The sequence below is a fragment of the Pleurodeles waltl genome, chromosome 3_1, assembly GCF_031143425.1.
Source record: "Pleurodeles waltl isolate 20211129_DDA chromosome 3_1, aPleWal1.hap1.20221129, whole genome shotgun sequence".
Lineage (NCBI taxonomy): Eukaryota > Metazoa > Chordata > Amphibia > Caudata > Salamandridae > Pleurodeles > Pleurodeles waltl.
Genome location: NC_090440.1, coordinates 274,600,871 through 274,628,520, shown reverse-complemented (window position 1 = coordinate 274,628,520; position 27,650 = coordinate 274,600,871). Strand labels below are relative to the sequence as shown.

Sequence of the window (27,650 nt, the reverse complement as noted above, 5' to 3'; positions counted from 1 at the left end):
TTCTGTCAACCAGTACACCAACCTGTAAGGCGGTGGACACAGCCTCCTGCACTGCCACCTGCCCCGTCACCAGCACTGTCACCTGCACTGTCAACTGCACGTCTGCTGCCTCTGCAACAGTCCCCAGCATCCTCACCAGTGGGAAGCCATCCGAGGCTGCAGGAGACGTCCTGCTGTGTCCTTCAACAGGTGCAGACACATCCACCACTGCCAGCACCTCCACCACAGACACTGCCGCAACCACCGCCACCAGCCCCGCGACGTCCTCAGACAGTGCTACCACAGCTGACATGGCTATCATCCCCAGTGGGCAGCCGTCCGAGGCTGCAGGAGACGTCCTGGACCCTGCCAACCGTCCATGAGGCGTGACTCCCAGCATTGTTTGTACCTGCAGGTGGCAGGCGAAGTCGCAGCAGGGTGGTCTGTGTCTCTGCCTCCATGGCGTATCATACTACCTGTTCCCAGGCAATCTTGTGGCATACACACCCAGGTCACACTGCATGTGAAGCCCTCTGGGCATAAAGCCCCCTCCTAAACCAGTGGAGAGATAAATCCACTACCCCAGTCCTTGGCAGGATGAACCACACCGGGCACAAAGCCCCCTCCAGAAACAGTGGAGAGATACATCCACTTCCTCAGTCCTTGGCAGGATGAACCACACTGGGCACAAAGCCCCCTCCAGAACCAGTGGAGAGATACATCCACTTCCTCAGTCCTTGGCAGGATGAACCACACTTGGCACAAAGCCCCCTCCAGAACCAGTGGAGAGATACATCCACTACCTCAGTCCTTGGCAGGCTGAAGCACTCTGGGCACAAACCCCCTCCAGAACCAGTGGAGACTGTTATCCACTTGAGAGACTGTGGCTTTGCACTCCCCAGGATAGAGCAGTGGGCAAACCACCCACTGGAAAGACTTGTGAGACTGTGGCTTTGCACTCCCCAGGATACAGCAGTGGGCAAACCACCCACTGGAAAGACTTGTGAGACTGTGGCTTTGCACACCCTAGGACCAATAAGTGGGCATTGAGCCCCCTCTTGGAGCAGTGGCATCGTGCGTTCATCCGGCTGAGGTGCCCCCCCCTCACCCTGCACCTGAGGTGCCTGTTTCATTTCGATCTGATGCCCCTGCAGTGTTCTCTCCGTTTCGAGTCAGGTATCTTGTGTGGGCTTCGCCCATGCATTTTGGGACACTGATCCCCGGACGATGTTTGATTAATATCTGGACTTGTGCAGTTGGTGTACATATTTGTATATACTGTTCTTTGAAGTTGCACTATCCGATTTTTTTTCATTATAATTGTTACAATCATTTCCCTTTGTCCTTGCGTTCTTCCGGGGGGTAAGGGGGTGTAAATGTAATGTTGCTGCATGTATTTGTGTGTTTGGTGTTGTGGGTGAGGGTGGGGGTGGGGGTATTGTGTGTTGCGTGTGTGTCACTCTCTTTTCCCTCCGACCCCCCGTGTTGTAGGTGCAGTACTCACCGTGGTCATTGACGACATCTTTCCTGCTCTTGATACAAGAGGAGGAAGACCAGCATGGGCAGGACCTGAAGTTCGGGCTCCATGGCGTCCTGGTTCCTCGTTGGGTGTCGAGAGGTGAGTAGTTTCCGTTCCAATTCCTGTTTCCGGCGTGCTTTTGATAGCGTTGGTACCGCCCCGGAGAAGGTGGTGGATAGGCCTCTTGTAATAATGTGGGCGGTACTTTGTCCTACGCCTGTCTGTTGGCGGTTACCGCCGCGGTGTTTGTTTCTACCGCCGTGGCGGTTGGAGTGTTAAAGTGGCTGTCTATGTTGGCGGTTTCCGCCATGGTCATGATTCCATTTTTTTTCCGCCGGGCTGTTGGCGGTATTACCGCTGCTTTAACACCGACCGCCAGGGTTGTAATGAGGGCCTAAGTTTGTTAATGCTCAATTTCCTAAGATGTTTACACTCGTACAACTATTATTAGTGTTAATCCCTGGTCCTGTATACCCCTGACAATGAGTAACAATTGCATTAGTGTTTTAGCTGCACTGCACCACATTTGGTTTACTGAAGAAATTGCAAATTAAGACTATTATAAAACAGTGTTCTTGAAACTCCTCTATGAACATAGGTTTAGTAGAAAGTGTAATACTAGTCTACTGAGTTTTCTCAACCTTTTCATGATGGGTTTCATTTCCGTATTTAAATGACATAATGCCGTCATACCTTTTCACTCACTATTTTAGCTGTGGTTAGTTTGTAGGATGTCACATCTCTTCAGACAGCAAGTAATAGGATTTCTGAGAAAATGAGGCATGAAGGGTATAGGTCATCATTATATGGCATTTCTATAGTCTGAACCTAATCAAAAGGCAACAGATCACTGTACATGGTCGGAGGCAAGCATAAAGTCAACCAGTGTTAGGTGAATTAGTTGGGTTGTGGATGATTAATCCATTAAGATGGAGTGTTCTTTCAAGAGGCGAGTCTTCAATTCTTTCTTCAATTGGAGTAGCATTAGAGAGGTGCTAATCGATGCAAGAATACTGTTCTAGATCCTGGGTGCTTGGATGGAAAAGGCCTGCAGCCCTGTTTTTGTTCTATTTTCTAAACTTCTCAGTCTGCTGTACAATGGTGTCCTGGCTGCAGGTGTGTGGTTGTGTGCAAGATAAGCAGAGGGGCTTGTCCTGTCAATAGTTTTGATCCTGGACAGATACTCAATTATGATATTATCAAACTCATACTAAAACAACAGACTACAGGTGATTGCTTTCCCTCATCTTAAGTACATGTCTAGCAACTACACTCTTTTCCTCATTGTACCATTTATTTATATTTATATATGAAACATGAGCCTTAATAAGTGCCTTAGCAATTTCACTGCTGAGAACAGTCCTGCTCACCAATCCCTTAAATGTGGGATTCTGATATACTGTATAGTTATGGACCAGGGCCGCACTAATTGATCCTTTGGGGGAATCAAGGTGAGGACTTCAGTACCAACCGATGCTCTTGCTTCAGGTATCATCAATTTTACTTCAATAGTCTCCGAAAACACTGTGAAAACATTTAGGCACACAATAGTGAGACACAGTCAAAGCTATTAATTTTTGAGTTTCATCAATGCAGGTATAGCCCCTCTCTTTCGAATGACCTACTTTCTTGCAGATCCACTTCAAAGTTCCATTTGCCCCATACTAAATCATCTGGCATCCCTAGGAGTAAATAGCAAACTTGCCTGAAGAGTTCCTGGAAGTAATCCCTCCTTCGATTTTATTCACAACCACTATAATGATCTCAACACATCGCATGGCAAATACAGACTAAGGCCATGCGGTGTTCAGAACAGCAAACTTCTATTTAACTTTTTTTTTTAAACATCTTTTAAATGTTTTCTGCACATCCATCGACAGCAATTGCAGTTTGTCATAATAGAATTTAGTTGATCTAACATAATATAAAACGTAAATAACAATAACAACTTAGGTCTAATCCCATTCACAGTGTTCATTTTCTGCAGCGCGCAGCTAAATCACATGTTATAGCTAGTACCATAATTAGCAGTTGACGGAAACCATCCTTTATTTTACATCTTGCTTGCGAGTGTGTTGGGGTTCAAAATGTAGTATCGACTGTTTATGTGTGTATGCACCAATTGTATATTTTACTTCCATGTAGGGCATACAAGGTCTGTGTGGGGCTGCATGTGGTCTGTTCACTGTTTACATTTTCGCAGTGCTACCAGGTTTCATGGTGGGTGCTCATCATTTTTAACCTCCAATTTGGTGAAAAATGTTTCCCAGGCATCACACCCAGTGTGCTTCTGACCTTCATCTAATAACTTACGTAGTACCTGATATTCCGTGCGTGCCCAGCGCAATGTTAAGGCACGCCACGTTTTCAAATCCGGTACTTTAGGGGCTTTCCAGTTCATAGCAATCAACCTTTTATACATTATGAAAGCTAGGTATGCAAAGCTATGTATGTACTTGTGCTTTTTATCCCTTTTCCTGACTCCCAATAAACAGGAGCCGGGATCCGGCGTGAATGTAAGGTCTGTTATATCTGAAGTATCAGTCACTACCCCCCGCCATTGCATTTCCAGGGGACCGCACTCCCAGACCATATGATAAAAGTTGGCTGATGGGGAGCTACAGCGAGGGCAATGGAAGTCCGCTCCAGGAAACATGCGCTTCAGCCTCGCATAGTATCGAAACCTAGGGTTTCTTGACACTCTGCGGGTGTGATTTAGGGCCTGGGACCCCATTCTTCAGCTGTCAGTTGGTTCGGTAAAGTAGTGTTCCACCGAATTCTAACGTTTTCTAATCCATTTACGGGGGATGTATTTAAGACTTTATACGTATTTGTTATGACTTTGTTTTGATTGTCGTATGACAACATATGGTGCATCGCTGGAGAAGTAATAGGTTCCTGGTCCCCCGATGTCCACGCCTTCTTAATTAAATGGCATATAGAATAATATGCTATAAATCATCCTGTTCCCACTGAGGTGAGGTCTCTTATAGATTCAAAGGACATTAGCTTTCCTTCCTCAAAGCAGTCTCCCACCATTAGTATACCCGCCTCTGCCCAAGCTGCAGTGGAATATGTGCCAGCTATATTCCCCCTTCCTGGGATTTGTCCCAGTGGAATGAGGGAGGAGTATGGAATCCCCGTTCGGCCCCTTTGAATGTACTGTGTCCAACATTCGTGTGCAGCTATCATTAATGGGTTACCGGGTGACCCTTTTGCTAAGGTATTTGACAGCCATGTGAACAGTGGCTTGCCATGTAGCTGTTTCATGATCCATGTAGATTCAGCCGACTTGGGTCTGTGTATCCAGTTTAGTGTCCACTGCAGCTGTGCAGAAGCAAAGTACAATTCAAAGTTTGGGGCTCCCAGTCCGCCCTCACTTAATGGGCGCTGTAGTGTGGCAAGAGCCACTCGAGTCCTGCCCTCTCCCCATATAAGACCCAGTAGTGCTGCGTTTAATTCACAGAAGAAACTTTTAGGCACTATGACCGGCAATGCCGCAAAGAAGTACAGAAGTAGGGGAAGTAGTAACATATGCGCTATCGCCACTCTGCCTAGTGGCGATAGTGGCAATGCACACTAGAAGCGTAAAGACCCCTTTATAGAGTTCAGCGCGCGCCCCAAGTTGCCATCCCTCAAGTCGCCAGGCTTGTGGTATATATGAACTCCCAGGTGTCAAAGCACCATTTCAAGCGCCCTTCTGGTGCTGACTCCCTGTTCTCAGTGGGCCAATTCGGCCAGTGGGAACACACACAACTTATCCCAGTTCACCTTCAATCCCGATATCCTTCCATATTCCTCTAATAGGGATATCACCAACGGCATGGTTTCACTTCCCCTTCTCACGTATATCAGGCATCATCCGCGTATAGCGAGACTATATGGCAGGTTCCTGCACGGAGCACTCCCAAACGCTCCCCCTCCGCGCACAACCTAGTTGCCAGTGGTTCCATTGCAATGGCGAACAATAAGGGAGATAGTGGTCAACCCTGTCTGGTGCCCCTTTCAATAGGGAAGCTGTCTGATATGATGCCTCCTGTCTTCACTCTGGCCCTGGGTTCTGCATATAATGTCTGCACCCAGCGTATATAGCCAGGTCCGAACCTCATACTCTGCATCGTTGCGAATAGGAAGTCCCACCCCAGTGTATCGAATGCTTTCTCAATGTCCAATGACATTGCCACATTTTCATGTGCCTCTGGTGGAGTATCCCCTATTATACTCAACAGCCTATGAATATTCAAGAATGTGTTGCGTTTTGGAATGAAGCCGTTCTGGTCTTCATGTACTAAGGTGTGTATTATGGGAGCTAATCTATTTGCCAGGATTTTGCCCAGTATTTTGCAATCGAGATTTAGTAGTGAGAGTGGCCTATATGACTTAACATCTGTAAGGTTGCGGCCCTGTTTAGGCAGGACCACTATCAATGCTTCTCGCTGGGAGTAATTTATGAGACCATGCCTCTTCGAACACCTCCAGCAAGTGTGATTTCAAATGTTTGGAATAAGTAGTGTAATATTCTATTGGTAAGCCATCTATTCCCGGCACTTTATTTCTGGACATCTGTGCCATGGCCGCTTCTAGCTCTTCCATTGTCAGGGGAGCCTCTAATGTCTCTTTATCTTCTTGTGACAATTGTGTTAAGTTCTCTCCTCTTAGAAAGGTCCCCAATTGCTGGATAGTGCATGATGCCCGTCCCTTGTATAAGCCTATGTAGTACTCCTCAAACGCTTTGTTGATTGCTTCCTGACTGGTGGCCATGGTTCCATCTGCCTGTCATATAGCCCCTGTAGGTGTTTTCTGGCGATCCTCGCGGGGTAGCCATGCCAGCAGTCTCCCTGATCTATCTCCTTCTGTTTGTAGTTGCATTAAATAATAATTGTAGTCATGGCGGCGGAGTCTTAAATCTGCCTCATTATATTTTGAGCGTATGTTCCTAACTTCTGTCTGCGATGCCCCATTATGTGCCACTGCGATTTCCAGTTTTCTCATCTCTCTTTTTCCAATGTGGTAACTTCAACATGTAGCGAGCGCCTGACCCCCCAGCTAGCAGACAGACAATGCCCCTGAACAATGACTTTGTGTGCTTCCCACTCCATCGGTCTTGTATCAGTGGAGCCCTTGTTAATTTCCCAGTAATTTCTTATCGTTTTATTTAATTCCTCCCTGAAAGCCTGGTCTAGGAGAGCCTCCCCCGGCAGGCGCCAAGCGGGGATCGCAGATCGTCTCCTTCCCCATCGCAGCATTAACCGAAGTGGGGAGTGATTGGATAACGTTTTGGCTAGGTATTCCGCGTCCATAACTAGGGAGCATATTTCGTGGGTGCCCCACATAATGTCTATCCTAGTGTGTACTTTGTGGGGTATTGAATAAAACTAATATTCTCATTGCATTAGGTGGCTCATGAGCCAGAGATCATGTAGTCTCATGTCCCCTGCCCATGTCAGCAGTGGACCAGTGGCGCTCCCGTGTGGTAGTCCTCTCGGGGCGGGATAGATCGATCAAGTGTCATGTCTGGTGTGCTATTGAAATCTCCTCCCCACACAGCTGGTGCCTCTGGGTTGACTAGTAAGGCCGGTGATAGGGTACGCAAGAATTCAGGCAATGCACTATTAGGGGCGTAAATCCCTATTATCGTGAGTTGTCTGCCATCCAACTGCCCCTCCATTACCACATATCTCCCCCTTGATCTATTCTGTGTGTGTGTTGAACATACTGTACCCCACTGGGCTATTCACACCAATACCCCCCCTAGCATAGGCCGAGTATGATGTGCCTATAATCGGTCCTCCCCAGCACCCCCTTAGTACTTTCAGATCGGCCTCTAGTAAGTGTGTCTCTTGCAGGATGGCGATGTGTATTTCCTGGCGCTTAAGGCAGGCGTGCACACAATATCTTTTACCCTGCGTCGCCATTCCCCACACGTTGCACGTAATTATATTGTATTTGTGCATGACGTTTGAAATCCACACCATGTGCTTTTGTACCATCTTTGTTTATATGCCCTGGAGTGAGCCGCCAACACCCCCCCCCCCCATTATTTTTCCCTGTTCCTTGCTTGTAATATTGACTAACAGCTGCACCAATTTGTTTCATTGTTTAAAAAGACCTAATAAACATAAGTAAATGCAATCCCACTCACCCCCACCCCAACTATTCCCCCACAGCTGTGCTGAACTTGCCTAGTTCTAGCCACCATCTGTAGAAACAAAATACACATCACACTTCTAATCGAAAAAAGCTGTATCCATGCGGATATCTTCTGGGGAGGCATGATAGCAATAGGGGCCCCCACCTTCGACCAAGAAAAAAAAAGAATTTACGTATGTCAGCGCCCCCGGGACACGCCGGCTCTGCCAGCACCACATGTGCAGTGTTATGTCTTACTCATCTATGAATTGAACAAGGCAGCCAGCTGTTACTTATATGCAAAGGCTGTGTCCTACTTGTGCCGTCTGGACCCTCCGCACCAGTGTTCCGTAATTGTACCACAGTGACCGATGAGGGATAAGATCGTTTCACCCCCCCCCCCACGCCATCACAGTGCATCCGCTGATCTGGGTGTTAACTTCGGACCTCTTAGCGCCTTCAGTATCGTCGAATCAGAACTAGCTGAGTTCGAGTCTGTGTGGTCACTTGCATTGGTGCGCATTGCGCCGAAGCAGTTTTGTGTGTGCAAATTCGTCTCTTTCAGTACCTTTGCTCTCTCGGCCGCTGTTTGTTTTACGGAGGGTTGTGATTTAGAGCGTTTCCTGGTTCTCCTCCGTTCTGGTGTTGTGATCCATTCACCGCCATCTCTCGTGCCCTCCCGGGGCTGTGCCGGCCCCTTGGCATGCAACCATGTCCAGGCGTCTTCCGGGGTGGGGAAAATATGCGTTTTATCCTCTGAAATCACTCGCAATTTAGCAGGGAACATCAGGGCATACTTGATGTTATGTTCCCGAAGTCGTTGTTTGATTTTCAGAAAGGAGTCGCGTTGTCTCTGTACTTCTTGAGTGAAGTCCGGAAAGGCAGTGATAGATGAGCCCTCATGCTGGATGGGGCCTTTGTTACAAAAGTGTTGAAGTATTGCATCTCTGTCCCTGTAGTTCAGAAATCTGGCTATTAGTGGCCTAGGCTGCATCCCTGGAGCCGGCTGTCTCCCCGGTACTCTGTGTGCTCTTTCCACTGAGAAAAACTTTGACGGGGCACACAGCATTACTTCTTTGATTAACCATTGTTCCAAAAATTGTTCTGAGTTTTGTCCTTCCGATCTTTCGGGAAACCCCAAAAAGCGGACATTATTGCGCCGAGATCTGCCCTCCGCCTCTTCTGTCCGGCGCCATGTGACAAATCTGTTTTTGATTTTCTTGTGCTAGTGGGTTGAACCCGCTCAACGTATCTTCCACTGTACCAACTCTATCCGTCAAGTTACGATGATCCACTCTTAACAGATAAAGATCCTGGAACACTGTATCAATTCTGTTTTCTAGTGAGGATTTGGTGTCCATTATCGCCTGCAAGATTTTCTCAAATTGAGTTGAGTGGGCTTGCAACGTAGTTTCCAGGCACGACAGGCTGGGCGTTGTTTTCTGTTCACCTGATGTTATCCCAAGTATGGACCGCTCCTGAGCTTTGGCTGCCTTAGATTTCCCTGCCATGATCACTGTTTTGCGACACTGCTGTGATTGAGTTGAATGTTTCAATATGGGTGGTGCCCATTGATTTCCATAGGGGGCCTGTACACAGTAAGAAAAGTCTCTGCGATTTCTGGGAGGTTCCTGCTACGAAAGTATTCCTGCTGACCTTTGCTGCCCTCACCCTGTACACCCTAGGCGGCAGCAGCAGCCAGTGCCGAAGCTAACGACACCATTAGGCTGCTTGCTCATGTGTTTAATTCAGCTCCTGCCAAGACCCAACCGTCTGTCTCCTGCAGCCAGTCGCTTCAACTTTGATTTTGGGCCCTTGGACCGGCACTCGTGTCTTGAGGGGTGTGTTAAATAAAGTTCCTCGACCCCACTGACTTCCTGCTGGTCTCCGCCCCCCGCGCTCCAAAAAAAGGGGGGGGGGGGCTCTTTGTCATCACAGTGAGGTCCAACTGTGATTGTCCGAGGCCCCAGGAGCCACCATGTACCGATGGCCCAGCATCCCAGGCAAGGGCCGGTACCACTCCTCAACAGGCAGCTGGGCTTCGCTCATGTGGGGGGCCCTCCTGGTATCTGCTGCGTATCTCTCGGCTATCCCCTGCGCTCCAGGTGATCACGAACGGGCCTCCAAGGGCCGCTAGCTGGGGCTGGCTCCTCCGGTAGTGCCGCGCGGCTCCTCCGGTAGTGCCGCGCGGCGTCTGCTCAAAAGGGGGGGGGGGGGGGGGGGTCGAGAAGGGAGCAAGAGACCAGGGGGGGGGGGGGGAGGAGGGGGCTGCCAAAGGGGTGTCGACCCCCCCCCCCCACATACCCCCTCCATCCACTCACCGCACCCCTCTGTGTCTCGTGGGCACGATCGGTCCAGGCGCTGCCGAGCGGACGGACCCGCCTTCCGCTCCTCCTCGCTACGCGTGAGATGGGATCCTCTGTCGGAGAGGCCACGCGTCCCGCAAGCCACTGGGAGCTGCTCACCTCTCGCCGAGTCCTCTTCAACACACAATGCCGGAGCCCAGGAGGACAGCGGACGACCTTAGGGAGCGTCTCTGGAGGCACCAACCAAAATTTTTGGTGGGCCCGAGACAGAGCCTACATATCAGGCATCCGTCGCAGCTGCCATCTTGGTCACTCCCAACTTCTATTTAACTTGACAATGTGGTGGTTAATGATTTAGTAGATGAAATTTTTGTGGGCTGATATGAATGACATCGATACAGTGTCATAAGCTTCATACAGTAAGGTACTAACTCAAGCCAAAATGATAAATTTATAGGTCTTTGATGCAAAGGCAGTATGGGCTGTATCCCGTCAGCTTTTGAATGTAGATCACATCACAAACATGACTCCAACACTAGTCTTTTGCTTTCACTCATTGTGCTACTGCCTGTTATCTCTCCATTGCACCACTCATACTTATTATCACATTTCCACACCACCCTTAATTCTTGAATGGGGTATAAAACCTTCCTATTCACCGAACATGCAATCACACTTGGCAAGCTACAAGAGCTAATTTCTAAATGTTTGTCTTCCATTACAACACTTTACAATTATAGTACCAATCCCTCAAGTTCCCCCCACTTATCACTAAGAAACCTGGGGGTCCTTCACTGGAACGCTCTGTCCACCACAAACACAAAGGGGGGGGGGGGAGGGTCTGTCTTTGGAAATCATCTCATACCCACTATCTTTAACCTCAGTCTATATGGAGTGCTCCTAGACGCAAGGTCTGCTGTCAAAAGCACTACCAGCATATGTTAATTATCATTTTTCATGGACTCCCTTTACAACCACTTGATTAGTGAAACGACAATCACTATCCAATCACTATTGTTTCAGACGCACACATCATAATTTCAACAGTCCAGTCATGGTGGTGGTAAGGTGTCAATTCATCAATCCCAGTGACTGGCAAGATCTAAATTAGAAGTCCTTCAAATAGTTACATGTGAAACGGTTCTAACGCGGATCATGCTGTATTCTTTACTTGAACAATTGTGTACGAACCAGCAAATCAAAAAAATATATATATTTCTTCTAAAGATCTCCTACACCTGGTGCACTAGCAGCAGTTACCAGAGACTAATTGAACACACACTTCCATATTAGGAGAATTTGACATTTGGACTAATATTCTATTCTAAAGAAAACATTTAGGTCAATAAATCGAGGATATGGCCAAGCTGGGCTTTTGCCTCACTAGACAACACCACCTGCATAAGTCTAGATGAAGTCTCATACATAATACAGGTTTACCGTCATGGTCCTACCTACATACCCAAGAACTTTACAGTGACCTGTGAACTCAGGACAAAGAAGCCTGCAGAACGTTTTAATTCACTTAGTTCATGGCTGGGATCTCCATCTAGAATGAAGATCTTTTAAGTGCCTTTGTGGAACAAATATCACCAAGCTAGAGGCCGAAGAAATCACTCAGGATGATGTGTATTTGCCACGGACTACACCCATTACCCTGCAATGTGTTGTCCCTTCCCATGCAAAGAAAGAGAAACTATAAAAATCGCAACTCAAATTATGTCTGGATGAACTGAACAACTGAAAAGAAAATGCAGGAACTATAAAAGGTGCTGAATAATGCTCTGACGTATCACTGACACAATTGCAGGAAACATACAAGAGTGTTGCACCAAGCGGACTATCACTAGAGAAAATAAAACAAATACTTTCAGTTTTACATCACTGAAGACAAACATTGGTCCAAATAATATTTCTTTGTATGCAGGTGAATGATTACACCATATTAAGGACCTTCAGGTGCTTTAAAATCAATATCTTTTTGGTGACCTAATGACATTCTTCAATACTCAAACTGCTTTTCTCCAAACTAACCTTGTGGAGTACTCCACCTCTCAATACGCAGAAATAATTCAAGCAACAGTTTGCCCTATGATTAAGTAAAATGGCACAAAAATAGTCAATAAAACTGAACAATACAAATTCATGGTGGTTAAGGGAACTCAAACCAACAGTTGAAGGTTCCTGTGGAATAAAGTGAGGAGCTCTGAAGTGGGTTAGGTCAAACGTATCTAAACACTAAGTTTAAACTTGATGGTTTCCTTTAAATGTTTCATGGGATGTCATGTTGCAACAAGAATACTATTTCTGACATTAACACTTACATGGTCGCTTTATGAAGCATTGTCACCTCCCACAAATTAGGACACCATAAATATACACACACAGGTCCACATTCCTAAGGTTCCAGGCACTCACAACATTTGTAATTTTCTCCAATGTACATACATGAATGACATGAAAATGGCTTTGACTCAAAGTGGAAAACAAAAATCATGATATCAAATTATGATGTCATTCCACTAATGACTAGCTGCTTGTGTTAGGAGCTGCTCATAATTCCCATAGCTTGGGGGTCAGAAACCTATTAAGTAATCTTACACAATGATTTGTCATTATTATTCCAGTAAATACATACTGTAGCCAATAGTCTCCTATTAACTTCATGACAATTATTTACGTATGGTGCCATAAAACCACATGGTATTCAGGCACCAGACAAGACATACACAAGGCATGAAGTACTAATTTGTGGGGGCTGATCCGACTTGCCTCTTACCATCTTTCTGGGATACTTGATTGAAGACATTGCTTCCACCGTCTGAAAGAAACCTCCTATCCTAACTACAGTAGCACAATTAGTCTATGATAAACAGAGCTTCAGTTTCACTAGCTTTTAAAGCCAGCCATCGCACCCTCATTTATTCACTGATCTCTTCAACTAAATTTGTCAAGGATGTAGAATCTTGAATCACAATCAAATGTGGTAATGTATCAACAATTTTAAACATTTTCAAGTACAATTTGACACCTCTGATATATTTAATATGGACTTTAGTATATATTTCCTTATCTGAATTTTTAAAGTGACTCAGTATTTTAACAATGCATTTCTTTCCACGTTGCTTTACTTTGTTGATATTTAGTGGGATGCAATGTTTAAGTGAAATTGTAGTAGATCTTCTATATTGTTTTGATAACGTTTCTCTGTGAAGATAAAGCTTACTTGTAAAAAGATGATGATTATTTTTGCGTAATTTATGGGAGCGCTCATATAATTTCCTGGCACTTTTCCGAGATTCTGGGCAAAGTCTCATCCTCATAGTTTTCACACCCTGCTTGGAATCCGGGTTAAGGAAGACCACAATTGGGTACCACTGTGCATAATTTAAACGGTCCACTGCATTAGGAGTTACATCTAACAAAGCATGTTTGTCCTGCAGAAAAGGAAAGTACAGATATAATAAAATTAATGCAACAAAAATGTGAAGATAATATATCAGTATGACATACTGGGATGTTCTATTTCAAAGAACAAATCATGTTTAGTATATGCTCAATATGATTCTTAAATCTATAAAGCATAATATGCAATTCCAACAAGCAAGATCAGGATTCTGTGCAAGCTTTTCACTAGAAGTGCACAATTACTGATGCCGCACATAAATTAATATTAAATTATGTTTTAGAAGAGCTGCTAATAAGGAAAAGTTATGTGCCGCTCAAACCAATTCTCCATCAGGAAAATTCACTTACAATGCATAAGCAGTTGAATAACTATGCACTTGAGGGATACCTAAAGAACTTTATACAAAATATATTTGTAGGAAAGTTGATTATTATTTGGGGTGTAAAAATCTCCACCTCAAAGGATAAGGACACACCTGCTGCATGTTACACAAATTGAGTAAAACATTTAAGCAGTGCATACACAGTAGACAAAGTAACATAAAACATAATAAAACTACATAACCAATTCTAAAATAAAGAGAACAATTTTATGAGTAAAACAAGGCAAAAACAACATAAAATCCAAGAATGGAAACTAGAGATATGACCATTAAACAATTGAAGTGAAAACGGTATCACAAAAAAAAAAGTCCCCAATGTAAGTCAATGGATGAGGGAGACCAGAACCAAGGAGAAATTTCAGATTGACTGTGATGGAACCTGGGTTTGATACACCAAGGGACTGGTTACAGTGAAAGTCTGGCTGTAAAGAAAAAAATCTAAAATATTTAAGTACCAATGCAGCAAGGGACTCAGTCACATTTTGAGAAGAAACATCTTCCCTTAGCCACTGAAATTGTTGCTGCCGCCAAAGAAGGATGGATGCTTGAGGCAGGTTTTTCCTTGTCGAAATTTGGAGAGTTCTTTGTGAAAGGTTTTTGAGCCCCGAAGCAATTGTAACATAGCTACGTTTTGGTGCTACTGGGAGCCTTGAGTGGTATGATGCTGAAATTCAATCCATTCATGTGGAGCAGCCGGTTGGATACTTTTCCCTGCATGTTCTGCCTGGGTTTGGGAGGAAACGTTTTTCAAAGTTTGCCCAAATCACCAGCGAAGTACATTTATAAACCCCCCAGGACCTCATGGGTCTGGCCTTAGAGACTCTCAGCGTGTCAAGCAGAGGCCAACAGCATAGTCCAGTCTAGGTCCTGGTGCCATAGGTCAGATGGGCATTTCCAGGAAAAGGCCTCCTGCAGCTTACTGTGACCCCGTAGCCAACAAAGATGTCAAACACCTGAATCTTGGAGTATACTTCTTTGTCCGGAGTACAAGAGGGTGTAGGCCCAGACATTCAGGACTCCTGTCAGGTAAAAGACAGCAGGTACAGTCCTTTTTTTAGGGGGTTAGGGATGTCATGGGTCGCCAAGACAGCAACGGAGATGGGCACGTAGATACGGGCTCCAGTGCTGCAGGCAACAGAATACTGAACGCCCTGCAAAACATCCTGGAGGGACACAAAGGACACTGGTAACCCTGTCAATCAGGGTACACAGGCAGCAGCCGTCCTCTGTGAGGTGGTCAGAGGGCTATAGTTGAGGCTGGGGTTTGAGGTGCAGCCCAAGATGGCGGCACCCAGCAGATCACGGTGCTGAGCCGGTCGGCCCATCCAGACCAGTGAGGCCTAGCCCTGAGGTGTGGCAGCGACCGGCCTGGCTCCTGGATGGGCCAAGACTGAAGATGATAAACAGTGATTGGTTGAGCACTGAGGCCTTCAATAAGGGTAGGAGATATGGATAAACAAGACCTCTTGCGTCTGTCTCTGCAGTCATTAGGAGTAAGTTACTGAAAATATATTATGGACTGCTGAAGGGACACTGTCAAGAAGAGTACACAAGTGCACTTCTGCGATTTCCTGTGCAAGGTTTCAATAAGAAAAATAAAAATGTTTTTTTTTTTTAAGCAGAGATGTTCACAGTGTTAGGCAATCAATATTGGCTTTTAACTGGATGGGTTCTATTAAAAAAAATATTGTGAAACAATTATATTGGTAATCCTCTATTGTGACAGGCAATATTTTGATACATCAAGACATTAGGATGACTCCTAAATTATAAAATCCCACATAAAGAAGCTAATTTTACAGGTCAAAAACATATTAAACACCTTATGAAAATGAAACAAACATTTAGACATTACCAACAGTCAAATTCAGAACATAGAGCTTACATTTATAACGTTCTAAAACTGTAATATACATTACACTACCTGCTAGTTGAATGATTGTGAATTACAATTAACAATGAACAAATTACAATAACTTACTCGGTCAATAATCTGTTTTATGGTATGAAGGCGGATGATGCCAGAGCTACGTTGGTCAGTACCAGCATCTCGTGGTTCATTTCCTAACAGGAAAATATATATCATAATCATTTCTTTTGTCAGTTAAACAAGACTTTTGTTTGCTTGTTGATTTCTGGTGAGAGAAAGTTACACTTGCACTTACAATAATCACATTTCTATCACGCAATTAAGCATGACAGAATTAAGGGTACTTAATTTGCCACTGATATCTAGACAAACTGTATTCTATATAATGAAGAATCATGCACCAAAGATATGTTGTCGGTTTATTTCATTAATTTCCACAAATCTAAAGCTCAAATAATCAAACGTTATAAGAAATTAATTAAGCTAATCCCTTAAAGATCACCTTCTAACTTCCTTTCATCTGAACATTATTTTCAGCTTGCTCCCGTTGCATCAACAGTGTGTGCTCTTTGACATGACATGAGATAGCACAGCTGGAACGGTCATATATCTACATACGTCAGCAGCAAAGATGTTCAGAAATTATATTCTGAAATCACTTAGTATTTTTACAACACACTGTTATGTCAGCCTTGAAACTCTTAGCTAACTATAATGTATGTACATGCACTGTTGCATTTCAAGTTAAGAGAAATACACCATCTACCATGTTAAGAGCAAAAAAAATTAACTAAACACACTTGCCTGTAACAGTTCTCTCTCATGGATGTTTTGTTTAAATAAACAGAAAACAGAGCTGCCAATGTATGGGATACGCATAAAGAAAATGCAGCACAAAGTAAATAGCAAAATTGCCCATGGTAGGCAGTTTATATTTACATTTTTTAATGGAAATTCAAAAAATATATCCCTAAATCCAGCAAGGTTAAATATATTCTTTTTAAAACACACTGGAACATTGCTGCCAACACTGGTTTTCATTTTCCCTTTTTGAAAGAGATGACATTGAAGAATACCGCTTCCATAAGCATGGAGGTTCACAATGAATATATACTGCACTCCACAGTTCCAGCATTCAAAGCTGCAATTCCCTTTCATTGTGTCTCATTTAAACAGAGGAAAATAAATAAAGGGTTTGGAATCAATTCTACTATACAATTAATTTTATTATGGTATTTGAGATTAGTTTATATCTTTTCTATTCAAAGAAAACCTCTATTATTAGCTTTACGTCAACAATTCTTCAGCTTTATTTGGAGAAAACGTTTTTCTCCACTGTAAACGTGTACTGGTGTTGAAGTTCAGTGTTCATAAATATTACTGAAGAACCCAATGCTATGACAGAAACTAAAGTTTTTAATGGAAAGGACTAAAAATTAAAACAAACCGAAACGTTTTATTCTGTTATGAGTCTCATTTCTCACAACAGCTGAGAAAAATCAGCTACAATGCAGACACTTTACACAAATATACAATGTCGCACAAATGAAGGGAAATGAGTCAGATAAGAATCTTAACAGCAAGTCAGCATAAGCAGATATAAAACTTCTTAGGACCATAATATTTACATGAGAATAGGAAGATGGAAAATATGGGACTTACGTGCCACCTCATAAACATCTGGTTCCTCCCTTGCAAGTCTCTCTCGTGCACAATCTGCAATTGGGCCAAATATGACCACTGGCCTAAGAAATCCAGCTGAAGAAATGAACATATATACATATAGCCATCAGTATAAAGGGATATTTTAGTAATAAATGTTCAGCTTGTTTTCTAAAAAGTACAGACTGGGTCTAAAGGGTTATACAAGTGGAAAGTCCACAAAACATTCAATCCTACCTAAATAACACATTTAATGAAAATTAGTCAGATTACAGTTCAAAGTTCTGAGATTTTAATAGCTAAGCAAAATGGTGATTAAATGAATAAATCAATTTATAATGTACCCGAATTCCCTAAGTCCTTGAGACTGAGCCTGAAAAGGTGTAAGTTTTGGTTGTGCCTTTTAAATAGGAGACCATTAATCTTAAGGCAAAGATTTACACCATAGAGACAGTGCTTTCTATTGAAACAAAGAGAGGTTTATCTTTTTCCCCTTTAACCCATCCATCAAAAAAATGATTTTTTTAACATCTTGTTATTACTGGAGCAATGTAAGTGTGCTATTGTCAGATTTGACATGTAATGTACTTGTGTCATTCAGATGAACATACTTCAGTCTATAGTTACGTTAGAAGCTTTGGTTCAGAGTCCTTCACCCAATGGCTTCTTTTGTTTCGAAACCTTCAACCATTGGCTTAAAGCACTGTAAATCACATCATGGATCATTCCACAGGATTTTAGTCTCAATTTACTGTTAGCTGTTTCCATGTGTACTTCTCAATTTCCACTGGAATGCAACAGCCCAAAAAGGACTATTTTACAAGTAGTCTTGTAGGATCTATAATCAAACACTAACAAACGTGTGGAAATGGATGCTAAAGAAAATAAAGCAACACTTTTTCCTGGGGCACTAATCTTTCAAGTGTTTTTTTTGTCCTCCAGTACAATAGATTTAAAGACGTGGCCAGACATTCTGTTGCTCCATTTGGAAATATTTACTGGTAAAAACGATAACTTTGACTTATCTTCCGAAACCATGTTCCTCATAATGTACTCATATCAGGCCCCTAACTTAAATGTACTAGTGGATGTTCCTAAATAATAGTTTAATGGTAAGGACCTTGCACACTTTTTTGCAATGTCTAGAGAGAAGAAATACACATGGGAATAATTACAAATCTATAGAGGTGGCATCCATTGCATTATAAAGATCTGTTTTTCAAGTCAGTGAGTATGCTACCTAATATCATACAAATTCCCCTAATTTGTTTCTTTGCACCGATGTGTGAAAATACCAGTAGGATACACCATTTTACATTTTTTCTGGAGTTCCGTCAAAACAAAAAAACATCAATAAGCCAAAACCACCTTTAACCTTTATTTAGGGCCTAAAATGAAAACTTAAATGGAAGCACAGACATATTTGAACACAATCAAAAATGGCAATCTTTTAGGGATTTCTGAAGCTGTGTGGTCCCATCAAGCAGTGCATGTATGTATGTATGTATGTATGTATGAGATAACTGAATAGCGCAAGCCAAGCCTGCAGTGCACCAAAGATCAATCAGGTAGTTTATATTTTGAGTCCAAGGAGAAGGATCCCATGAACAGAGACGATTTCCATGAAGGTTTTTTTTTCCTCCACTCAACTTCTTTTTAGATGAGCTGAGAAGGAAGCCATTTTTAGTTTTTAGGTGTTACCATCTCAGTCTGCATTGTATAGTTACCCCGCTGCCTTTGTCCCATAAAATCCTTTCAATACATGGAAATATCATGGAAAGATGAGCAGGACTGAAATGGTAAAGTAACGTGCAACTACCTTCTGAAGCTACCACGTTCAGTGGGCAAAAGTTCAACACGTTTTATTCTGTTCTGAGTGACCAGATATAACCACGTCCCCTCTGTAAAGTCCCAGAACATCCATTTTATTACAGTCATCACTATATTCATTCAACAAAAAAAGGATTTTACACCAAACCTATCAGATGCTATGCATTCTACATGAACCTGTACCCTTTGATGTCTTATTTAACCTTAAGTGCCTCAAGCAGTCACCTCTTGTTCCTTCTCAGCGAAGGTTTAATAGCACAACTTTACATATGTGACTCAGTAAACGTATAAGGACTAGTCCATCACCAATAAGCAAGCATAACGCTTGGAAGAGGAATTTTCATCCATCCATGTGGATGAATACAACACATATTTTTTGCAGCAGACATACAGCCAATCTACACTGGAAGCAGCGCAGGTTAATCGGATCCCCATTCCGCAGCCAAGAGAAGTGATAGGTCAAAATAGGCATACAAAGAAAGAACATCACTCTAGAGACCGGGATGGTTACTTAAAAGCATGAGCAAATATATTCTACTGTTTAGGGATAAGAAAATAAATCCAGAATGCAGAAGCTCAATTCCCACCTCCACCATGCTGCTTATGATCTCCCAAATTAAAAAAAAATATGTTTTCAATAGTGACATCAAAAAGCACAAACCCATTAGCACCATCAAATGTATCAGTAAAGCTGTAAATAATTGGTCTTCTATACATGCTTACTAAAAACAGAAGTTTAGTCCCGGTTCCAAAATATTAAATATTGTGAGTAAATGTGCATGCAATTACTGTCTGTGAGACCAGCTATTGTTGATGACTAACTTTTACTGTTCTATTCATTTTTCACAAGAGCATCTGTATGTGTACAAAACTGCATTTACAGGCTAAACCTTGCACACAGACCACCAATGGTTGTAGTGGTATGTGACAGTATCTGTCCAAAGACTCCACTGTAAGAAGAGCTCTGGGCAAAGACCCTGTTCCCAGAGCGTGCTACATAAAGCCAGGGACAATGTACGGTGGCTTACTAAGGTAAAACAGCAGGCAATAGTGGAAGGGGCGCTGACCAAACCTGCCAAAGGCCAGGCCCAGCACCGACAATTGATTCAGAAAACCCTCAGTAATGGAGTGAGAGATATAGTGGGGTTAACTGGCTTCAGAGATGTTTTTCAAGATGTTAATGGTAAACGCTGAATAATTTGACAGAGGATTGCAACAGCAACTTAATTTACATCAGTATTTTTTGTAAAGTTATCTGCAACATCACATGTGAGATTAAGCACAGTGCCTTAGAGCAATTATGGAAGCATGGCTCACCTGAACGGGCAAAAAATAGATATTTGTAGGTTTTTGACTGTACCCATATTTTCCCTTCAACTGATACATTTTTAATACATGAAATGTTTTCATCTCATTAAATAGCCAGCACCTCCCTTTTACCAAAAAAATTCTAGGTGTACATATCACCACACATACAGATTTCACATTCAGGTTATATTAATTTAGGCGTTATGCTTCTGAGATTCAAGCATTCAACCTTTCTTCACATGTATTAACCGAGCTGATATTGACAGTAATAAAAGTTAACTATACATCTCCTGACAACACGCTGGCTTTCTTTCACAAAATTCTTTGCTGCAGCCCAAGTGATATTACACGTATTTTGACCCTAATCACTACACAGTGATTCAGATCCTTAGGACCGCATGAGGCAATCGTACAATATTTAGGCAATCTTCAAAGAAATGACAAGGCTGCAGAATACTAAAGGTGAATAATACAATTCCAAAATCCAATGCTAATAATAGATAATGTCAACTTTTCTAAGTAACAGGACAATTTGTCAAATCACGATGTTGTGAACCAGTCCAGAGGGGGAAACGAAAGTTCACACCCAACAATGCAGAATAAAAGTCCATTGGGTGACTTTCTGAAACTGTGTTCTCAACTTTTGAACATTTTCTGGAGAACTCTGTATTTTCTTCAATGAGCTTGACAATGCTCTGGTCCCACCCCACTGAGAGGCTCCATTTATCAGACCATTTTTGTTGCATCAGAGCTTGCCAGTGAGCAACTGAAGCCCAGCCCTTTTGTGATAGTGGCTACTGCTCTCTTTATGCAGATTATGTGCAATGGAGTCACTGTGCTCTTTTGTCAGGGGAGACAGGCCTATTAGCTCCTCATGTGAAATATATGTTCATCCTTATTGGGTCATCATCTACCATGTCCAGGACATGGGTGAAGGGTGTGTTTGTATCTGGTAAGTGTTGGAAGTCCACTGCATTCCACATGTGTGCTGGGCAAGTGGGTGAGATCCACTGTATGTGACTGCCAATGCCCACTAGGATACTGCTGCCTGCACAAGTATGATCTCCTGTTCCCTACCCAAAATTGCTGTACCTGGTAGATAAAGGAGGTATCATGCCAAATCCTTGGTGAACCCCATTCGGACCTCCAGTTTAGGCATTTCCCAGTAATGTCAGGAACCTCCAGACATGAAATGCACATCCCAGCTAAGCCAGAAAGGAAATATTCATCCTCCTCCATATCAGCCAAAAATGGCCTTCCGATGGTAATCACGGCAGGAAGCACACACATTTTAGAAAACTACCAAACAAGAAAATGATTTCCAAAACTGGAGAAGCCTGAACATTCAATATTTTGAATGATGCAGTTGGTGAAGGCTGCTCACGAGCAGTGACAATGCCCTGGCCCTCCTCCCAGTATGACTGGGTAGAGGAACGGATCCATTGCCTTTAAACAGAGAAATGTGAGCTGGCTTCTTCCCTGACCCATAGTCACCTTCCTCCTACCACAGTTGAGAGAGATTACCACAGCTGAAAGAGATGGCATTGGTCTTCAAATCCTCCCCATAGCCCTTTCCCTATCCCAGCATGAGGTCTGGTCCTATGCGGGGTGGGAAGTCCCCCTAAATCCAGAACAGTTGGAATTATACTCCAACTGGTATGATTTCGGATGAACTGTTCCTGACATTGCTGTGTGTATGCTCTGTGTGTCTAACGTTTTTTTCATGTAGCAAAATGTGAGATAGTGACTAAAAGGAAGGGAACACTCAGGAATATTAAAGCAAAGTATAGCATTTAAATTTTGCTTATCTATAAAATATAATTCAGAATCAATCCTACAACAGGACCCCAAAGAAATGCTGGTGATAGGGGCTAACAACACACATCAAATGAAAGGAGCAAGGTTTCAAATTCTGGTTCACAAAGTAGTCCTTCAAACAGTGAAAATAAGCATATTTAATTGTGTAACCTGAAAGGCAAAAAAAAGTTCCAGCATTCAGGGTGAATTATTCAGTAGATAACTGAGTTCACCAAGCTCTATCAGCAAATACTGATGAGAATTAACTGTTAAGTAACCTAATGTAGCCTTAAGTAAGCTCAAAATGTAAAACTAAACATACACTTTCAGTGATGATTATGCTTCCTTCAAAGAAAACTGAACTCTCTGCATCATCTAGTCTTCTTTATGGAATGACAGTAGTAGGAGTGGATAAGTTTTATTTTGGCTAGAAGTTCGGATTTACTAGCTGGGTGGGAGACTTTCAGATTATTATTTATTGTATTTGTCTGTATTTTGTTTCTTTTGTTTTTTTTTGCATATTACTGTTGGAATGTATTGTTTTATTATTTGTATCTATTGCTTTCACGCTTAATCGCCATTCTCACCATTGAGCGTCAAAAACTATAAACTAAACAATTGCTGTTAACTGAGTATTTACTTCAGGCTACCATGCCTTCATTACAAACATTTAACAAACTTTTCTGTGACACAGCTGCTGTTCTAGATCTATTCCTACAGAAAAGGCCAGGAAAAATTAAAATGCTCTGGTCAACAGGACGATTTTGAAATATCCCGATAACCCACTGAGATCAGCCCTTTCAATTAGTAACACAAGGGTTAAGTAAACTTTAGACAATGTTACCTTCTCGTAGAACAACACGTTCATATGCAGGAAATTTGGTCTGAACTGGTTGAGCAGAAAGATCTTCTCTACTTTTGCGAAGGTTTCTCTTGGAACTTCTAAGACCACGAAACCTCCAAAAGTCTGCCCGATCGCCTCCTGCTGTCTTTGGAAGTGTGTACTGTACACTAGCCAGCTGCTCAGCTCTGCACAGTAAAAACACATTCAATCACAGAAAATTATACACGTTCACAAACATTATCACCTTAGAACACAATGGCGTTATTTAAGCATTCTGAAGTTAGAAAACAAACTTTAATACATTCCAATCTGCTGTTTCATTTAGTAAATTAAATTAATAAGACTGTAAACCATATTGGACAAATATAGATGCACAGCTGAAACACAGATGTCTGAGGCAAGAAACATGGAATCCCTAAAGCCAAAAGCAATTGTGGCCACATGTAAACAACAACGAGAGAGGAATGGATGTTAATTAAAAACTAAAGAATATTGCTGGTGATTGCAAATCCCAATACGGATCAAAAAGGTCAGGAATTCCACTGTTGTGGAAGTCCATGCTTTCAAAAAATGTTTTGCTCCTGGATTAAAACAAATATCATTATAAATGCTTTTTGAGTACCTTACTCATTTTCTGGTATTCAAAAGTTTTGACTCTTCATGTGACAGGGTTAAAAGCAAATAAAAAAAATGGCAGTACAATTAGATATATTAGAACTTTCTTTAATCTAAGAGATTACAACTGACTGAAAACAGACCAGTACACTTGGCTAGTTGATGGAGTTAAGAGTAGCCTCTTCTAAGGAAAGTAAATTCGGTCTGATTTTTATTCTACTTTGAAACAAGTACGAGATTAAGGGGAGGTATTGAAGAATCCTTATTAAGTAAAATTAAATACCATTTGAAATAAATTACTTAAGATGTTATGACCTTCATTGCTCTAATATATTTTTCTGTAACTAGCAAATGAAGTTACATGAATTTTGTCCCATAATGCTGTGAATTATTGTTTGTATCTGTGGCAAACAGAGTATGTACAATCTGGTGTCTCTTTACACAAAAACTATATTAACTACTTTAAAAAAAAGCGATCTAGCAGAGTCAGGGGCATGTCAAACAGGGGCCTGCTGACACCTCTCAATTTGCCTTCTTGTAGGGTATATATATATATATATATATATATATATATATGATACATATATATTTAAATTAGAAAATTCAAATATTACAGACAATTTAACAAAGTAACATACAACTGTGAGTAAAATGTGTGTGAGTGAAAAGGGAACCACCCAGGGGCTATCGGACAGGGAATCCAAGACTAAGGGAGGTAGGTGGCTGAGAGGAGATTGGGAGCGCAAGAGGGAAATGCGAGAGAAAGAGACACTGTGGTGTAGCAAGAGGGAGACTGAGTGACACAGAAGGACAGTGTACGAGCTTAGGAGGGAAACAATGAGGATGCAAGAGGGAGACAGAGGGCATGAGAGGGAGACAGAGGGCATAAGGAAGACACTGAGGGCGCAAGAGGGAGGCACAAGAGGGAGACGGAAAGGGCACAAGAAAGTGACACTGGCACAAGAAAGACACTGAACGAGAAAGCGGGAGACACTGAACGAGAAAGAGGGGGACACTGAACGAGAAAGAGGGGGACACTGAACGAGAAAGAGGGGGACACTGAACGAGAAAGAGGGGGACACTGAACAAGCAAGAGGGGGACACTGAACAAGCAAGAGGGGGACACTGAACAAGCAAGAGGGAGACACAGAAGACGCAAGAGGGAGACACAGAAGACGCAAGAGGGAGACACTCAACGTACAAGGGAACAGCCCAGATGCAGAAGTTGAAAGGACTGTCTGCCTCTGTTACCCATTCATTCAACTTTACTTTATGCCAAGAGAAGTCCCACATAAAAGCATACCTGTTTTTGTTTGGAATAATGCCTCTTTCCACTTCCTTATGATTTCTGCCGATGCGAATAGCCAGCCACGATCCAAGCTTCCCATTATACAAGGTATCTACTACACGGAAAACCTCTCCTTTATTGAAGCTCAGTCCATAAGGAGATTCCTTTTCATATTCAAAATGGGTTCTTATATAAAAGGAATCTCCAACATCCGACTCAACAATGCGACGATAAACTAGTAAAAAAAGAAGTATGAGTTTACCATTAAAATGTTCAAACATTTTTAGGTAAGGAAGACAAAAAACAAAGACTCTGGCGAAGAGCTAGCAATTGATATTTGAGAAACTGTTGAACACATTACACTGGAAGAAATGACTTACCCTAATGTTGAACCTGAAGAATTTCTCACCACTGCCTTTAAACTCTCTGCCAACTCTTTCACCCCTCTAACAATTCTCCCAAAAAACTGCAACTTTTTTGGGAATCTTGTGGCTAACATTTCAAACACTGAGTAAGAAAAGTTTACTAATTAGAATAACAGTTCTACAACATCAATATTCTTCACTCATTCACATACTTTTAAAACCTCACCCCAAAGAAATTGTGAGATTCCACAACATATTTATATATTATTTTACAGTAAATTATGCCCATAACCTATTTACACCAAAAACATTTGTTATGAACCCTAATGCACCTTTGCAGAAGGAGATTCATCATTCTTGTGAATTAGGGGCCCAAGCATGCATCACACTGCCAATAAATTTCAGATTTATTTTCCATGATAAATAGGAAACGGTCTTGTATAAAAAAAAAAAAGAGAGGATACCAAAGCCGCATATGTATGAAGAAAGCTTCACGAACACTCTATATTACTACTAGCAATATAACATCCATCCTCCCTTTTTTGGGTTTCGTTAACACCTCCCCAAGGGGATGGATTGTAAACTAGTTCCTTATGTAATAAATTAAGCAAGACAATCAGTTATTCAATTTTGGCTGATGGCTAGAGTGTTTGCAATAGACAATAGCCTAAGGGGTATCCAAGTAATCATAAATCACATGTTATGCATCAGTATGGTAACAAGCCCAGGAAGGGCAGACTATTTAGGCACTATATTTGATAAAGGTGTATACTGTCATACCTGGGAGGACCAGGTGTTTGAATTCCTATTTTTGTAAGTCTGTATGGCTACATCCCTGGAGGAGTAGGCCACCTGTGCAATGGATTCCTTGTATCAGTCAGGTAATAGGCCCACCGGTTTCCATATCAGTACACTTAGGACACAACACATTCCCCAGAAAAGCTCTGCCATGCCTTAAGTGGATGCCACGGCCACAAAACAGCACTCAATGCTAACACAAAGTTCTGCAGAACACATTACAAAGACATCTGTAGAAACATAGCACAAGCATACTAAATAACTGGGTGTGAACGTGTGACAAGCAGCACTTTCTATTAAATAATACACAGAATCACGAGGAGACACATGGAAACACCTCACTTACATGCAATACTGTACAGATTCTATGTCAGGACCGGACGTGAGGATTATGCTTTGCTTTCTTTCCTTTAATGAACAGCAGCAGTTAGAAGCAAACCACACTTTCCAGAAAAACCTTGGGATGAACTACAAAATTTCATCAGCCAATCCACAGCAAGGCAGTCCATTATCCTGGTGAACCTCCTCAAGCACTTCTTCTTTCTTCCTGCTACAATCGAGACAAGTGCCTTTCATGTTTTCTCCTATGGTTCCGTTAATTTGCTAAGTGTATTGCACACGTAGGCTACAAATTTATTGTGAGCGTAGCGGTGCGTTGATTGTGTTTATATTTTCTTCTAACATTGAGCTGCGGGGGCGCTAATCGCTTCCCCGATCGTAGCTCAGTAGCACGTCAGGCACTGCGTTGTCCCAGCGCGCCTGAGGAGGGTAGAGCGGTGCTTTTTTTCCAACGCGCATCGCGCATCTTGCTGATTCCCGCTGGTCTCCGCTCTTAGAGAAATGAAAACAGCGTGAGCCTGCAGAATCGCGTTTTGTGACACCGTGTGCCCTGGAAGCCCTGATGCCCTCGCAGGTCTGTACTTACAGTGCGAGACGCTGTTTTTCTCTTAGAGTTTGGCAGTTTTGATGCCCGGAAGTCCGGATCGGTATCGCCTCAGGTCCTAATCTCAGCAGCGCTTTTAGTCACACACTTTCTACATTCGGCTGCTGTGGAGCCAGGCCCGGGCGTTTTTTGGGTGGTTTCCATACAGGGAGGTTGGCCCCAGGGGATTTCCCCGAACAGCCTTTGTCAAGGCCTGTTAAAGTTTTCTGTAAGGCTTTTTGCTGGTTTTCCCTTGCGAGCTGCACACTGTGCATATTCTCTTTGGACTTTGTTATATTATATATATATATATATATATATATATATATATATATATATATATATATATATATATATGGAAAATGTCACTTACCCAGTGTACATCTGTTCGTGGCATTAGTCGCTGCAGATTCACATGCTGTGCACATCCCGCCATCTGGTGTTGGGCTCGGAGTGTTACAAGTTGTTTTTCTTCGAAGAAGTCTTTTCGAGTCACGAGACCGAGGGACTCCTCCCATTTCGACTCCATTGCGCATGGGCGTCGACTCCATCTTAGATTGTTCTTTTTCCGCCATCAGGTTCGGACGTGTTCCTTTTCGCTCCGAGTTTCGGGTCGGAAAGTTAGTT

At 42.6% G+C, this 27,650-nt stretch overlaps 1 protein-coding gene across 8 annotated transcripts in view; it reads right to left on the bottom strand.

The window, feature by feature from the left end:
* The window catches only part of TJP1 (tight junction protein 1), a 478,449-nt gene that overhangs the window by 192,018 nt on the left and 258,781 nt on the right, over positions 1-27,650 (bottom strand). For all 8 annotated transcript variants that reach the window (XM_069222373.1, XM_069222377.1, XM_069222378.1 and 5 more), the window contains exons 13-17: positions 24,954-25,173; positions 23,036-23,220; positions 17,257-17,352; positions 15,706-15,788; positions 13,160-13,370 (exon numbers count right to left, since the gene is read on the bottom strand). In XM_069222373.1, the coding sequence (XP_069078474.1) occupies positions 13,160-13,370; positions 15,706-15,788; positions 17,257-17,352; positions 23,036-23,220; positions 24,954-25,173 (795 nt within the window). The remainder of the gene's footprint in view (positions 1-13,159; positions 13,371-15,705; positions 15,789-17,256; positions 17,353-23,035; positions 23,221-24,953; positions 25,174-27,650) is intronic.